The following is a 14,934-nucleotide window of genomic DNA, read 5'->3' on the forward strand; positions in this document are numbered from 1 at the left end:
CCCGCCTGGGTCACAAACTTGTTTGGTAGGGACAAGAGACAGGGCCTTCTCAGTGGTGGCCCCTCAGCTATGGAACACCCTTCCTGGGGACATTAGATCGTACCCTTCCCTCTTAACATTTCGGAAAAGAGTCAAGACTTGTTTGTTTGAGCAAGCATTTGAAAATGCAAGGTAAAAGACATAGGAATTGGAACGACTGGATGACGAGATGGATTTTTATTAAGAGACGCAAATAATCTGTGTTTTAATATTCTTGTTATGGTTTTAAATGTTTTATGGTGTTTTGGGGCATTGAATCGTTGCCATTGTAAACCTCCCTGAGTCACCTGAAGGCTGAGAAGGGCAGTATACAAATACAGCAAATAAATAAATAAAATAAAGATTTAAAAGAACCATAAATGATTTACAAAAATCTCCACATAGGGAATTTCAGTGTTATCTGTATACTGTGCAGTGAGTACAGATCTGACTTGTGCATAATTTTCATAACCCTTTCTTCTTTTTTAATCAATACCTAGAAATATTTATAGAGAACATGCATAAAATATCTCACCGGCATCCCAGGATATGTCTTTATCTGTATATAGACCAGTGGGGGTTGTTCAGGGGTAATTGCAGGAAATAGTTGCTCTTCTTCTAATGGATTTAATATGTAATGTGGATATTGTTGCTGCTGCTGCTTAGTGATATCTGGAACATAGGGAGGGCTTTACGGATTATAAAGGCATGTGGCACTAATATTTAAATTGCTGAAGAATAGCTCCTTATTAGTACACTCTGCTTTCTTTTAAAAATGTCTGATCTATTTTACTTCCTAAGGAAATAGCTTTTTTGTTATCGTATTTATTGAGATAGTCACAGCTAATGCATGATGTTATACATGAATTTATGAAGAGTGGTAAACAGTATAATTGCACAGAGTCATTCCGTTGGCCTGGTAAAAATATAAAATTGAGGCAATGCCTTTTTCTGCTTGAGGCTGGGGGATTCAATTTTTAAGAGCACGGATTTTAATTAAATGGCTTAATAAGATGCTTTTCCCCACCTCCTTTCTTGTTTCTTTTTAATAATCACAGTAAGCACAGTCTGCCCAGGGAATGCTTTATCAAAATTCTTTAAAACCATATGGGATATTGTGCACTTGCTTTGTATTCCCCTGATGGCATAGTGGGTTAAACCACTGAGCTGCTGAACTTGCTGACCGAAAGATTGCCAGTTCAAATCCAGGGAACGGGGTGAGCTCCCGCTGTTAGCCCCAGCTTCTGCCAACCTAGGAGTTTGAAAGCATGCAAATGTGAGTAGATCAACAGGTACCACTTCATGGGAAGGTAATGGCACTTCATGCAGTCATGCTGGCCACATGATCTTAGAGGTGTCTATGGACAATGCCAGCTCTTCGGCTTAGAAATGGAGATGAGCACCACCCCTCAGAGTTAGACACAACTAGACTTAATGTCAGAGGAAAACCTTTACCTTTTTCCTTATATTCCCAGTCATTTCATTAGGTCTTGTGCAAGAGGTGTTCTAGTGGATCATCCTAGGTGAAATGAGAATGCCCACTGATGTGTTTGTATTGCTTTTTTCCTGCTTCTTTCTGCAGCTGTGTATGCCCAAAGGGCTTTCCTTCAGGACTCAGACTGATAATAGAGACCCCCAGTTCCACTCATTCATTATTACCCGGGAAGATGGCTCCCGCACGTACGGGTTTGTGCTCACCTTTTTCGAGGAGGTCACAAGCAAGCAAATTTGCACAGCCATGCAAACTCTGTATCAAATGCACAATGCTGAGCAATGCAACAGTGTCTGCGCCTCGTCTTCGTGTAGCATGGACTCCCTGGCCAGCAGTCTGGACGAAGGGGATGCCACGTCGTTGGCCAAGATGCAACGCTACAACTCCTATGACATCAACAGGGATACGCTCTATGTCTCCAAATGTGTTTGCCTCATTACTCCCTTGCCTTTCATGCAAGCCTGCAAGAAATTCCTCATCCAGCTTTATAAGGCCGTCACATGTCAGCAACCCCCGCCTTTACCCCTGGAGAGCTACATCCACAACATCCTCTACGAAGTGCCCCTTCCGCCCCCAGGAAGGTCGCTGAAATTCTACGGGGTGTACGAGCCCATCATTTGCCAGAGGCCTGGACCCAATGAGCTCCCGCTCTTTGACTACGCTCTCCGGGAGACCTTCGAACTGCTGGGCTTGGAGAACCTCGTTCAGGTGTTTACATGTGTTCTCCTAGAAATGCAGATCCTTCTTTATTCTCAAGGTAAGCAGACAACTCCTAAGCTGGTCAGATTCTTGATTGTTCTCTGTCCTGCAAAAAAGTGGGGACGGATCTACAAATAGAAGTGTTGGAGTTATTATAGGACCATAAGTAAAGAAAAGCCTTCAATGGAAGATACAACATTGGCCTGTTTTACCTCTGATGCTGGGTCACGCTGCTGCTAATAAGTCACTCTGCTGTACATTCATGAGGAGGGTCTTTTGTTAATAAGCCCACTCGCCCAACAAGGGTTATGAGCCCATTATAGCCCACATATAACCACAGTGAATCCCTAAAAGAAAAGTGGGATATAAATGAAATGTGTACTGTTTTGGTTATTTATTCTTATCACTAACATGGTGTGGATCTACACTGTAAAGGTAACTTCAGTTGCCATATCTCAGTGTTATAGAACAGGGGTCCTCAAACTTTTTAAACAGAGGGCCAGGTCACAGTCCCTCAAACTGTTGGAGGGTCAGATTATAATTTGGGGAAAAAATGAATGAATTCCTATGTGCACTGCGCATATCTTATATGTAGTGCAAAAACACTTTAAAAATACAATAATTAAAATGAAGAACAATTTTAGCAAATATAAACTTATTAATATTTCAATGGGAAGTGTGGGCCTTCTTTTTGGCTGATGAGATAGGATTGTTATTTTCGTTGTGTGCTTTCAAATCATTTCAGACTTAGGTTGACCCTGAGCGAGGGCCAGGTAAATGACCTTGGAGGGTTGCATCCGGTCCCCGGGCCTTAGTTTGAGGACCCCTGTTGTAGAATCTGAGGAGTTGCATTTTGGTGAGGCACCAGCACTCTTTGCCCGGGAAGGCCTAGATCCATGGTAATTAAAGTGCTGTCAAACTGGATTAATTCTACAGTGTGGATGACTCTAAGGCCGTAGTTCCCAACCTGTGGTCTGTGAACCACCAGTGGTCTGCAAAATATGGTCCCTGGCCTCACCGTTACTACATTGTTGCAACGAAAGCTACTGGTCTCATGAAACCCTCTTATAGTGCTGAGGCTTATTAAATATGGTTTTATGTGGGTGAGCAGATGGCAACTACTGGGTGGCACATGTTCTGTATCAGAAACTAGAGCTGACGTGGTCTACCCAATGCAATTTTCTTTAATTATGTCATAATTATGCTTTAAATTGTTTTAACTTACTGTTTTATTTATTGTTTTAAATTGTTGTTATAATTGTTTGTACATTGTGGCATCGAATTGTTGCCAGTGTAAGCCACTCTGAGTCCCCCCTCGAGGGTTGAGTCGGGCGGGGTAGAAATGTTGGAAATAAATAATTAATAATTACTTTTCTGAATCAGCACCCCAAATAACCAACCAAATCTAAAGTTGACTAAAAACTGATCCATAACCCTTTTGGTACTAATGTTGGAGAGTGGGCCCTGGTCAAAGTGGTCCCTGATCAAAGTGGACCCTAGTCAAGTAGTCCCTGGTCAAAAAAAAGGTTGGGAACCACTGCTGGAAGGCCTAGTGATGAATATGGTATCCTTTACTGTTTTTTCTATACTAATTCAAACTGAAGACAGATGTTTTCTTTCCAAAAGGGTGCATTGTTGAGGAGGAAGAGGGAGAGAAGAGCAGGCAGATACTGATGTTACAAGTTTGTTACAAGTTTAGTTTGGAAAACAAGTTACTGAAGCAATACCTCCCCGACTTTCCTCGGGAAATTACAGCTTTCAGGAATATAGCAAGGAAAAGTTTTATTTGTATTTTGTGTAATATCTTCTTCAATAACCAAGCTGAAGACTTTACCATCCAATATTTTAAATACATTTTGAATAGCTTCCTGGGGATGTTCTGGATTGGCTTTTAAAAGCAATTTCTTAAGAATCTAAACTGCATTCTATATTTGAATTTCTCAGCTGTTCTGTGAAGGTTTTTACTTTAAATTAAATAAATACCCTTTCCGTATTCCAGGGAGAGTGTTATGAATTTGGATGTGGACTTTGGGTGTATTTAAAGTGTTTCAGAATAACCCTTTTCTGACATTAATACAGCTTTCTGAGGATAAGTAAAAAACTGCTCCAGCCACAAGATTGGTGCTCGAGAGAAGTGAATTAAAATTGCCAGTTCTGCAGAAACTCGGAAATATGTTCTGGATGTATGTCTGCAAGTAATTGAAAGAAGAATATGAGTTTTCCTTGCCTAGCTATTTAAAGCCTTTTTCAATTTGTGGGCATGTTTGCTCTATTAATTTTTAAAAGAGGTCTTAAGACCTTTCGGAATAGCTTACAAAAGCAAGATACAGTGGATCTTCGGTAGTCACTGGGGTTTGGTTCCAGGACCCCCATGATACCAAAATCTGTGGGTGCTCATGCTCCATTATAAACAACTAACGGCACCCCCCACTTGTTGCTGTAGCCAACCTTCCTTCCTTCCCTCTTTCTTTCTTTCTTTCTTTCTTTCTTTCTTTCTTTCTTTCTTTCTCTCTCTCTCTCTCTCTCCTTCCTTCCTTCCTTCCTTCCTTCCTTCCTCTTCCTCTTCCTCTTCCCTTCCTTCCCCGCTCCCTTTTCTTTCCCTTCCTCTTTTCCCTCTTTCTTCCTTCTCTACCTATTCTTGGACTGCAACTCCCAGTAGTCCTCCTGATCGATCTACCTACCTACCTACCTACCTATCTCTATCTAATCTATCTATCTGGAAGATTGCTAGGAGTTGTAGTCCAGGAATAGGAAATTGGAAATATGCAGGAATTGGGATGCTCTCGAAGAAATCTAAGGAGAAGAAAGCTTGTAGCTTGGAAATAATGCATTTGGATAATCCTCCTCTGCTAAATGGCATGGTTTAGGGGGGTGCTGGGAGCTGTAGTCCGGAAGAGAGTGTGGATGTGCTATTGTGTGTTTCTTTTTGTCATTTTTGCACATGTGCTGTAGCATCTTTTTGCTTTTTTGGCTTTCCACTGTGTTTTTCAGTGTTTTTATGAGTGATGGTCACTCACTGGCCTGATAGGTGTATTGTGTCCAAATTTGGTGTCAATTCGTCCAGTGGGTTTTGAGTTATGTTGATCGCACAAACGAACATTGCATTTTTATTTATATAGATGGCATAGTAAAATGGCATCCTTTATATAATAGGCCAAATCAAGGTTTGCCTTTTGGATCCCCACTCCCTGGAATATTTTTGAGATGTAGTTGGCTGAATCAGTGGGTGCAGAATTGTTAGATAGGAGGACCAAATAGATAGATGATAGAGTGACTTCCTTATCCATGGATTCTGCAAAATTTGAATACCCCAGAGGCTCACCGTTTCATTAACTCTGCTCTTTAGAGAACAGAGGCAGATAGGGCAAGAACTTGGTAGGTTTACTCCACAGAGCAGTCTCTGGGATTTCCAGAGATTTGACAAGGAAAAGTGATGTTCTTGCCATCTCCTGATATTAGAATCATAGAATCAAAGAGTTGGAAGAGACCTCATGGGCCATCCATTCCAACCCCCTGCCAAGAAGCAGGAATATTGCATTCAAAGCACCCCTGACAGATGGCCATCCAGCCTCTGTTTAAAAGCTTCCAAAGAAGGAGCCTCCACCACACTCCGGGGCAGAGAGTTCCACTGCTGAACGGCTCTCACAGTCAGGAAGTTCTTCCTCATGTTCAGATGGAATCTCCCTCTTGTAGTTCTCTCTTATTAGAGAGAAATAAGATGTCTTTCTGGAACAAATTGACTAATTTCTATCTTCATTCATAGCAGGATTGGGGAAGTTTAATTCTTCTCTCCATTTTTGAGCCTATGGCTGTAGTCATCTGTTGGGGTTTATTTATTATTTATCTACAGTATTTATATTCCGCCCTTCTCACCCCGCAGGGGACTCAGGGCGTATTACAATGTACACATACATAGCAAACATTCAATGCCAAAGACACACAACACATATAGACAGACAGCCGGAGGCTATTTAACATTCCAGTTTTCTGGCCACCAGGGGAGCTGTCGCTTCACCGCCCATCTGCGACACTGATGAAGTACTTTTCGCATTCCCCGTATGCTTTTGCTGGATATTTTTTATGGCCTCGTAAATTTGTTAAATTAGCCTCCCCACACATAGGTGGTGCCTAAATTTCCTACTTGACAGATGCAACTGTCTTTCGGGTTGCAAAGGTTGACAACAAGCTACACAAATTGGCCGGAAGCTCACTCCGACCCGGGCTGGCTTCGAACTCATGACCTTTTGGTCAGTAGTGATCTTAATGCAGCTGGCACCCAGCCAGCTGCGCCACAGTCCCGGTGTATGAGTTTAAATCATGTGAGCAAGGCCTTGGTTCATATTTGCCACCCCTGAATCCCTGGGGACTGCACCCAATACATACCTGAAGTGACTGGAAATCCTGCTCCCCGATGTCATAATCTTTGTTTTCTTTTTTTGAGCAACAGGTCTCTCTTTGTAGCCAGATTTGTTTTTGAACAGTGAAATCAGATCTCTCTTACGCGTGAGAGAAGGGATGAATTACAGTCCTGTCTATTGTCAATGCAGAAAATTAAAACCATAGTTACATTATTAATGCCCATGTGTCTCAAATGGATGTGATAATCTAATTGCTTCTTGGTTATACCCTTGCTAGGAGTGCATGTCTTCCTCTTGCAGTTATCTTGGTTGGGAAAGCTGCCTTGTGCCAGCAGGAAGCGAGGAATTGGATTGCCAGTGTCCACCTTCCCTCCCTTGCCATGCGGTTGTTTAATTACAGCATGAACGCAAATTGGTTTTTTCCTATGCTGAAAGCTCTGAGATATGTATGGTATAAAAATAGATAATGCACTTGGGAGGCGGACAATTATATTTTTACGATGAGCATGCCTCCACTGCAGGGAAAGGGAAAGTCTGTTGGTTTTGATTAAAGTAGTGTGTTGCATATTATACAGAGGTGTTTGGGCTGTTTTTGCTGAATCACCGCTTTGCAATGTGTAGCTCCTCGTTACTATTTTCAGGCTCTAATAAAAAATATTTTTTTTGAAAAGTCTTCAATTAACAAAATAATTTTTGAATAGTTTGCATATCTGAATATTTAATCATAATAATAATCCTGATTTGGACCCTGCCACAATTTCCCAAAGGGACTCGGGGTGGCTCACAGAAGCACTCCAAGTGCCACATGCAGACAACAATACATAATTATAAATACAATGACATAAATATAATCAACAGCACATTAAAATCTCATTGATAAAATTAAAATTGAAAATTACAAAATTCCTAAAATGCTATGGAACCTTCAGGCTGGCTATCTGTCATAACAATCAATCAAAGTGCAAACCAGTACTATCAATGATTCGCCACATTGGCCATGGATTACTCAGGATCAAAGGCCTGTCTGAAGAGTCAAAAAATCTTGTCCTCACAGCCCGAAAAACCTACTACAACCTTGTCCTCACACTTTACTATAGTGATTAATTGCTCTTATCCTTGTTGCTGCTATATGATATTTGCACTTTACACACTAGCTCTATCCTCTATTGTTGTTGCACCAGTCCGCCCACCCACGACAAAACATTGAATTTTGCTATTGGTTGTTGCTTCTGATGTTTGTTTTATATATTGCTTAATGTCGTTTTTATTTAGTTTTATATTGTTTTTTTTGTTATTATTTTGTTGTTATTCATTTTAATGTGTTAGGTTTTAATGGTATTGCTGGGCTTGGCCCCATGTAAGCTGCCCCGAGTCCCTTCGGGGAGATGGAGTTGGGGTATAAAAATTAAGTTGTTGTTGTTGTTGTTGTTGTTGTTGTTATTTGAAACACAATAAGATTAGTACACAGCAAACAAGGTCATTCTGCTGGCTGTTGTATTGGATCACACATCAGACTCTTCCCAAGTGTCTAGGACTGTGTGATGTATCGGCGAATAATGTTGGCAGATCCCAGTAGAGTGGCCTTTTGCAGCTGACAGATGGTAATCTTGTCAGCGCCGATTGTGTTTAAGTGCAGGCCAAGGTCTTTAGGAACTGCACCCAGTGTGCTGATCACTACTGAGACCACCTTTACTGGCTTGTGCCAGAGACTTTGCAGTTCAGTCTTTAAATCATGTCAGCTTTTCCAGTTGTTTCTCTTCAATCCTGCTGTCGCCTGGGATTGCAATTATTATTGACACAAAAGCACAGTATGTCACAGCAAACGAGATCTATATGCTGGATTTCGTATCACAAAATCACAAGTAGAACACTTCCTAAGCGTCTAGGACTGCGATGTATTTTCGAATGATGCATGCAGATCCAAGTAAGGTGGCCTTTTGCCGTTGACAGATCGCGATTTTGTCGATGTTTATTGTTTCCAAATACAGTGTGCCAATGACCACAGGGACCACCTCTACTGGTTTATGCCAGAGCCTTTGCAGTTCGATTTTGAGGTCTTGATGGTGGCTGAGTTTTTCCTGATGTTTTTTCTAAATGCAATTGTCGCCTGGTATGGCGACATCAATAATCCAGACTTTTTCCCCCACAATCGTGATGTCTGGAGTGTTGTGTTTCAAAACTTTGTCAGTCTGGATTCGAAAGTCCCACAGTATTTTTGCATGTTCATTTTCCACGACCTTTGCGGGTTTATGATCCCACCAATTCTTTGCTGCTGGCAAGTGGTACTTGTGACATAAGTTCCAGTGAATCATCTGGGCCACAGAGTTGTGTCTTTGTTTGTAGTCCGTCTGTGTGATTTTCTTGCAGCAGCTGGGGATATGGTCCATGGTTTCATCAGCTTCCTTGCATAGTCTGCATTTTGGGTCATCTGCTGATTTTTTTATCCTGGCCTTAATGGCATTGGTTCTGATGGCTTGCTCCTGGGCTGCAAGAATCAGGCCTTCTGTCTCCTTCTTCAGGGTTCCATTCGTGAGCCATAACCAGATCTTCTCCTTGTCAACTTTTCCTTCAATTTTGTCAAGGAACTGCCCATGCAGTGCTTTGTTGTGCCAGTTGTCAGTGCATCTGAAGCACTTGTTGAACTACCAGGAACATTGACAGCAAGACAACAAGAGCTCAAGGATAAAATCATGGCCCATGCTGTATCAAATGCAATAATCATTATAATTATAATTATTTGGTGAGCAGCTGAACTTGCATTTTTACAATAATTGTGAACCACAAAAGGATGAAATATGCAGCTCAATTATTGCACAAACCATTCCCTAATTTTAAAAAAATAAACTAATCCAGGAACAAAATGACAATTTTTTTCTGTGAATATGCCAATGGAATCATTAAAAATCTGTCTTGGGGGATATCTTATATCTGTGTACTTCACATTTTCCCAACTTCAAATCCTGACACATTGGGCCACAAATCCCTTCCTCTTGAGCCATCGTGCTATACTACCCAATTTTGAAAGCAAAGTTAAAATAAGCACCAGACATCACATCTGGAGGGCACTAGTTTGCGAAGGCTGATGTATCTAATTTCCATTTTGTCTGAAAGGAGATTTGCAGTCTGGCTTAGAACCTGGAACTTGCTAATTCATGAGCTGAAAATTCAGCTTAATGAGCAATTATGAGCAAAAAAGGATATGACAGCAGTTCTTCCTCTCTGCCCGTGCCTTCTCATCCCATCTGCATATTGCTGTTCCTCTGGCGATTTGACAAAGCAATGCACATAATTATGCTTTGCAGTTCTCCGAGCATTTCTGTTATTTATCTTAAATTCCCTTTTTAAATTTTGTATCATAGCTGGATGTATGCATCTGGTTAAAATTTCATCGCTTTCTTAGCGCTGTGGGCCTAGAGTTAATATTTTAATTCATTTCAAACAGGCAGTGAACTTGCTCTACACATGAAATCCAGCCGATGAATGGCTATATCAGAAGTGTCCTGGGTGGTTTAAGAATTGCTCTGCATTTGCCATCTGTCTGATGCTGAAATATTCAGGGAGTTTCAGAACTAATGAGGTTTTTAAAAGTAATTCTATGTTGGTCTTCTGCTCTTAGACTACCAGCGCCTGATGACGGTCGCAGAGGGGATCACCACGCTGCTCTTCCCATTTCAGTGGCAACACGTATATGTCCCTATTCTCCCCGCCTCTCTCCTGCATTTCCTTGATGCTCCTGTACCTTACTTGATGGGTCTGCAGTCCAAGGAAGGAACAGACCGTTCCAAACTGGAACTTCCCCAAGAGGTGAGCCATGATGCTCTGTGCTGCGCCCCATTTGGGCTCCCCAAGTCAAGGATGTTTTTGTTTTCTTAACTTGCCGTAAGCTCAACATTTTCATTTATTGCTCTCATACTTCTGTAAGTGCATATGTGCTGTGGGATGGTGTTCCTTGGCCTTTGGGTACCCTGTTTACTCTATATTTGAGTTCTTTGTTTACGCTGAATTTTCCTTAGGCTGGAAGTTAGAAATGTACCTTTTGAGGACTACTGCTCCCAGCATTGTAGAGTTGTAGGACAAAAATGTAAATTCTCAGTTATGTTGACTGGGGAATTATGAAAGTTGTAGATACAAAACATGCTATTTCCAAGATCTGCTCTTAACAAGACTCCCAGACCTGTTTCATTTATGCTGATAGCACCTAAGCATAGAGTAAAGCAGAGGTATGGGAAAGAGGATTGAAGTGTAAAAGTTAAGACCTGTCCTTTTGGCAGTGTTTCTCAACCTGGGAGTCAGGAGGGGGTGTCAAAGGGGTCCCCAAAGACCATAAGAAAACACAGTATTTTCTGTTGCTCATGGGGGTTCCCTGTAGGAAGTGTGGCCCAATTCTATCCTTGGTTGGGTTCAGAATGCTCTTTGATTGTAGGTGAACCAAAAATCCCAGCAACTACAATTCCCAAATGACAAAATCAACCCCCCTCAAATCAATCTTGGGTGACTCCTCAGAACCCCCCCTCCCCCCCGCCCCCACAACCACCGCAGGGGTCCAAACCCCCTCGCCCAACCCCACCAGTATTCAAATTTGGGTATTTGTGCCAAGTGTGGTCCATTGAATGAAAATTATCCTGCATATCAGATATTTACATTACAATTCATAACAGTAGCAAAATTACAGTTAAAAAGTAGCAGTGAAAATAATTTTATGCTGGGGGTCACCACAACATGAGGGGTTTAGAACCATTGTTAAGGAAAGTTGACAACCACTGTTTTTGCATCTTCACCTTTTTCCTATGTTCCAAAGTTGTATCAGAAGGGGATTGAGGCCTAAATTCAATCAGAGTAGATCCATTGAATCAGTGTGTATTTAACAGATGCTGACTTCCTCAGCTTAATGCCCTCTAAATGTGTTATGCTTCAGTTCAGTGCTATGAATCTGGAATGTGGATAATCCCAACTACTTTTCCCCCCAAAAAAGTGACATTACCCTGTGGGTTTTGGTTTGTTTATACTGATATTATACTAATTATAGGTAAGATTTACCACAGTTTCAGATGACATCACAATCACAGGGTTTGCTTTGCATAATTGTATGTCTTCCTGATATAAATGTCTGTCTATTATTATTTTATTATTATTAACTTTATTTGTACCCTGCTAACATCTCCTGAAGGACTCGATGCGGCTTACAAAGGCCAAGGCCCTCGATAAAACAACAATATGCAGTACACATAACTCATAAGCAAACCAAAAACAATTAAGCAATAACACTAAAGCAATAAAACAATACACCGTGACATAATAAAAACTAGGGCCGAGCCGGATGTAAAGGGTACAGTTAAAAAAAGTGCTGGATGTGACAGATGATAAGCAAGGACTATGGGTAAGTGCAATGTGCAGACAGTCTGAAATCTCTAATAAGGTGTGTCTGGGACGTGATGCTAGGAGTTTCCTATTCCGGAAAGGCACACCGGAACAGCCGGGTCTTTAAACTCTTCCTAAAAACTGCCAGCGTTGAGGCTTGTCTGATATCCTTGGGGAGGGTATTCCAAAGACAGGGGGCTACTATATATATGCACCTGATAAGGAAGACTTATACCACAAATAACTTTCATTGGTGCTACAATATCTGCCTTCCCAAGCTCCAAATTATGCCCCTGAGTTCTTCACTTGCAAAAGAGTTTGGAAAAGTAGCCATCTAAACACTAAGCTTCGGCCCGAATCAGTTTGAACTAAATATAATTTGTAGTATTCAGTTGTCTGTTTTATATAAGCTCCGAAAACAGAACAGAGAGGAGGGAACCACAAAACCCAGCAAAATGGATTAAGGAAGCTGGATTTTATCAGCTCCTGGAGAGGATGGAATTAATTCTGCAATATACCTACTGCCACGGGGCTTCTGGAGAAGATGGGATTATTGCAGCGTCTTTTTCTCTGCACCGGCACCAGCATCCATCCATTTGTTTTTGGAAAGTTTCCTAGACTCCTCCTCCAGAAAGGTTCCTGCTGAGAACTTGCTTTCCTAGCAGCAGTTGCATGGGGAGAATATTGAAAAGTCTCTGAGTTCCTTTTCGGAGCATGATGGGTGTTGAAGTTTTTCTCTCTGTGTGTTTCTCAGCCAATAAAAAGCCTGGTTGTGTCCATGCTCTGAATGGACACAAGCAGCGATTACAATTCCCAGAAACCATCTCTTGCGGTTTGTCTTATTTTAAAAAATGTTATGGTTAAAACTTAAAAAATAATTAAAAAATAATTCTTTAAAAATCAGTAGATTGGTGAATTGTTTTGAAACATGGCAGGCCTGCAGGTGTAAATGGAGTCTAAAACTGACATCGGTTTCATGCAGATAGGTCGTAAAATGACTGAGAATTGAGCCTTTAAAGTTTCCCATTGTAGCCAATCTTTGCCAAATGAAAACGGCAACACCCCTCCCGATTCAAGTAACTTTTGATAAACAGAATGAGGGGTCAGCTGACAATGGACCCCCGGAATGGCATCCCAATTGTCCGAATTGCACACCTCTCCTAAACACAATCTGTTCCCACACTATAGGAACAACTCTGTATTAAATATTCATATTCTGCAAATAACTATGGCCTTGTCTATTGGTTCATTATCTCTGTCAGGACTGAAACCCCCTCCTCCATTCTTTTCCAGTGTTCAAGTAACAGAAGATGAGGTAGAGGTCTGAAACATGGCTTTCTAGAGACAGTGATACCATTTGCTTTTCTGGCAGTGAATGCTAGTGAAGTACACTTCATTTCTACATTCCTTTTATTGTTCCAGGCTATTTCCAAGCTTGGGGTTAAATATAAACCACTTGTGCACTTGAGATAAAATCCTGACGGCTGGCCATCATAGATTCTTTATTTATTTATTTATTTATTTTATTTAAAAGTTTTATATACTGACCTTCTCACCTCTCTTGAGGGACTCAGACTGGTTTCCAACCATAAAATACATACAGTCAATAAAACATCATACTTCATATTGCAATAAAACATTAAAACAGCAAAACAGCAATTACGTTCAATAAATACAATGGTCAGTCGTCCCACTAAATTTGATGTTCATCATCCTCCATCCATATCTCTGGGTGTTGGCTCACTCATCGAATGCCTGTCTCCATAACCACGTCTTCACCTGCTTCCTGAATGTCAGGATAGAAGGGGCGGTTCTGATCTCTTGTGGGAGAGAGTTCCAGAGTCGAGGGACCACCACCGAGAAGGCCCTGTCCCTCGTCCTCACCAGACGCGCTTGCGAGGCCGGTGGGACCGAGAGCAGGGCCTCTCCAGACGATCTTAATAGTCTTGATGGTTCATAGGGGAGAATACGTTTGGAGAGGTAAACAGGGCCGGAGTTGTTTAGGGCTTTATAGGTTAACACCAGCACTTTGAATTGTTCTCAGAAGCTAATTGGCAGCCAGTGGAGCTGGTGTAGCAGTGGAGTGGTGTGCTCCCTATACCCAGCACCCGTTAGTAGTCTGGCTGCCGAGCGTTGGACTAACAGCAGCTTCCAGGCAGTCTTCAGAGGCAACCCCACATAGAGAGCGTTGCAGTAATCTAAATGGGATGTAACCAAAGCATGGACCACCGTGGCCAAGTCAGACTTTCCAAGGCATCAGAATTAGCAATATCTTTGAGTGCTTTTGGGGATTCCTGAGGACTTTCTGGGTCCAAGTCTACTTTCATATTTTTGAAATGGTTCTGCAGAGCCTCATATTTTGAAAGCCTTTGAAATTAAATATTAGTAGATAAAAGGATTGTCTCATGAGCCAAAAACGAATTGCAGCACCGCAGACTATTTCACTGTTGTATGCAAAGCAATTGCTTCTGCAGACTATATTTCCCTCTGCTTGGGACATGCCGGTATCAGTACACAAAGCCACAGGAATTGCACTCTGCATCCAGAATGCCAAAAAATAACCTTGGAAAGCCATATTTGCAGTCCTTCCCTACTGTTTAAAAACATTTCTGAGCATACAGACGAGATAATTAATGTAATTTGGGAATTTAGTTTGGATTACAGGCCTTTTCTTCCTGTTAGAAATGCTCCGCAAGTGGACTTCTGCGACATGCCCTGGAGAAATTGACAGAGCGCTGGTACCAATTAAACAGCAGTTCAAAGACTAACAAGAACGCGTTGCCAGTGCCCTTGTGAATATCTAGGCCTCCTGTTATGCTGCTTTGCCAGGCTTGGTACTTCTGAGGCCTCTGTTCCCTCTGGGGAAATAAGCAGGTTTCAGCACAGTGAAATCTGTGCACATTGAATTTCAGATACAAGTTGAATTAAGAAAATATAATTTTTTTCCAAGCCACCTCTTTATTTCAGAGGTTTCCCTGGGAGATCTAAATCAAAAGTGATTTTGCTTCT

The 14,934-nt window shown here is 41.5% G+C and overlaps 1 protein-coding gene across 4 annotated transcripts in view; it reads left to right on the forward strand.

The window, feature by feature from the left end:
- The window catches only part of DENND5B (DENN domain containing 5B), a 159,238-nt gene that overhangs the window by 90,732 nt on the left and 53,572 nt on the right, over positions 1-14,934 (forward strand). For all 4 annotated transcript variants that reach the window (XM_060776781.2, XM_060776783.2, XM_060776782.2 and 1 more), the window contains 2 exons: positions 1,601-2,267; positions 10,184-10,371. In XM_060776781.2, the coding sequence (XP_060632764.2) occupies positions 1,601-2,267; positions 10,184-10,371 (855 nt within the window). The remainder of the gene's footprint in view (positions 1-1,600; positions 2,268-10,183; positions 10,372-14,934) is intronic.

Source organism: Anolis sagrei, chromosome 5, assembly GCF_037176765.1.
Source record: "Anolis sagrei isolate rAnoSag1 chromosome 5, rAnoSag1.mat, whole genome shotgun sequence".
NCBI classification, from domain to species: domain Eukaryota; kingdom Metazoa; phylum Chordata; class Lepidosauria; order Squamata; family Dactyloidae; genus Anolis; species Anolis sagrei.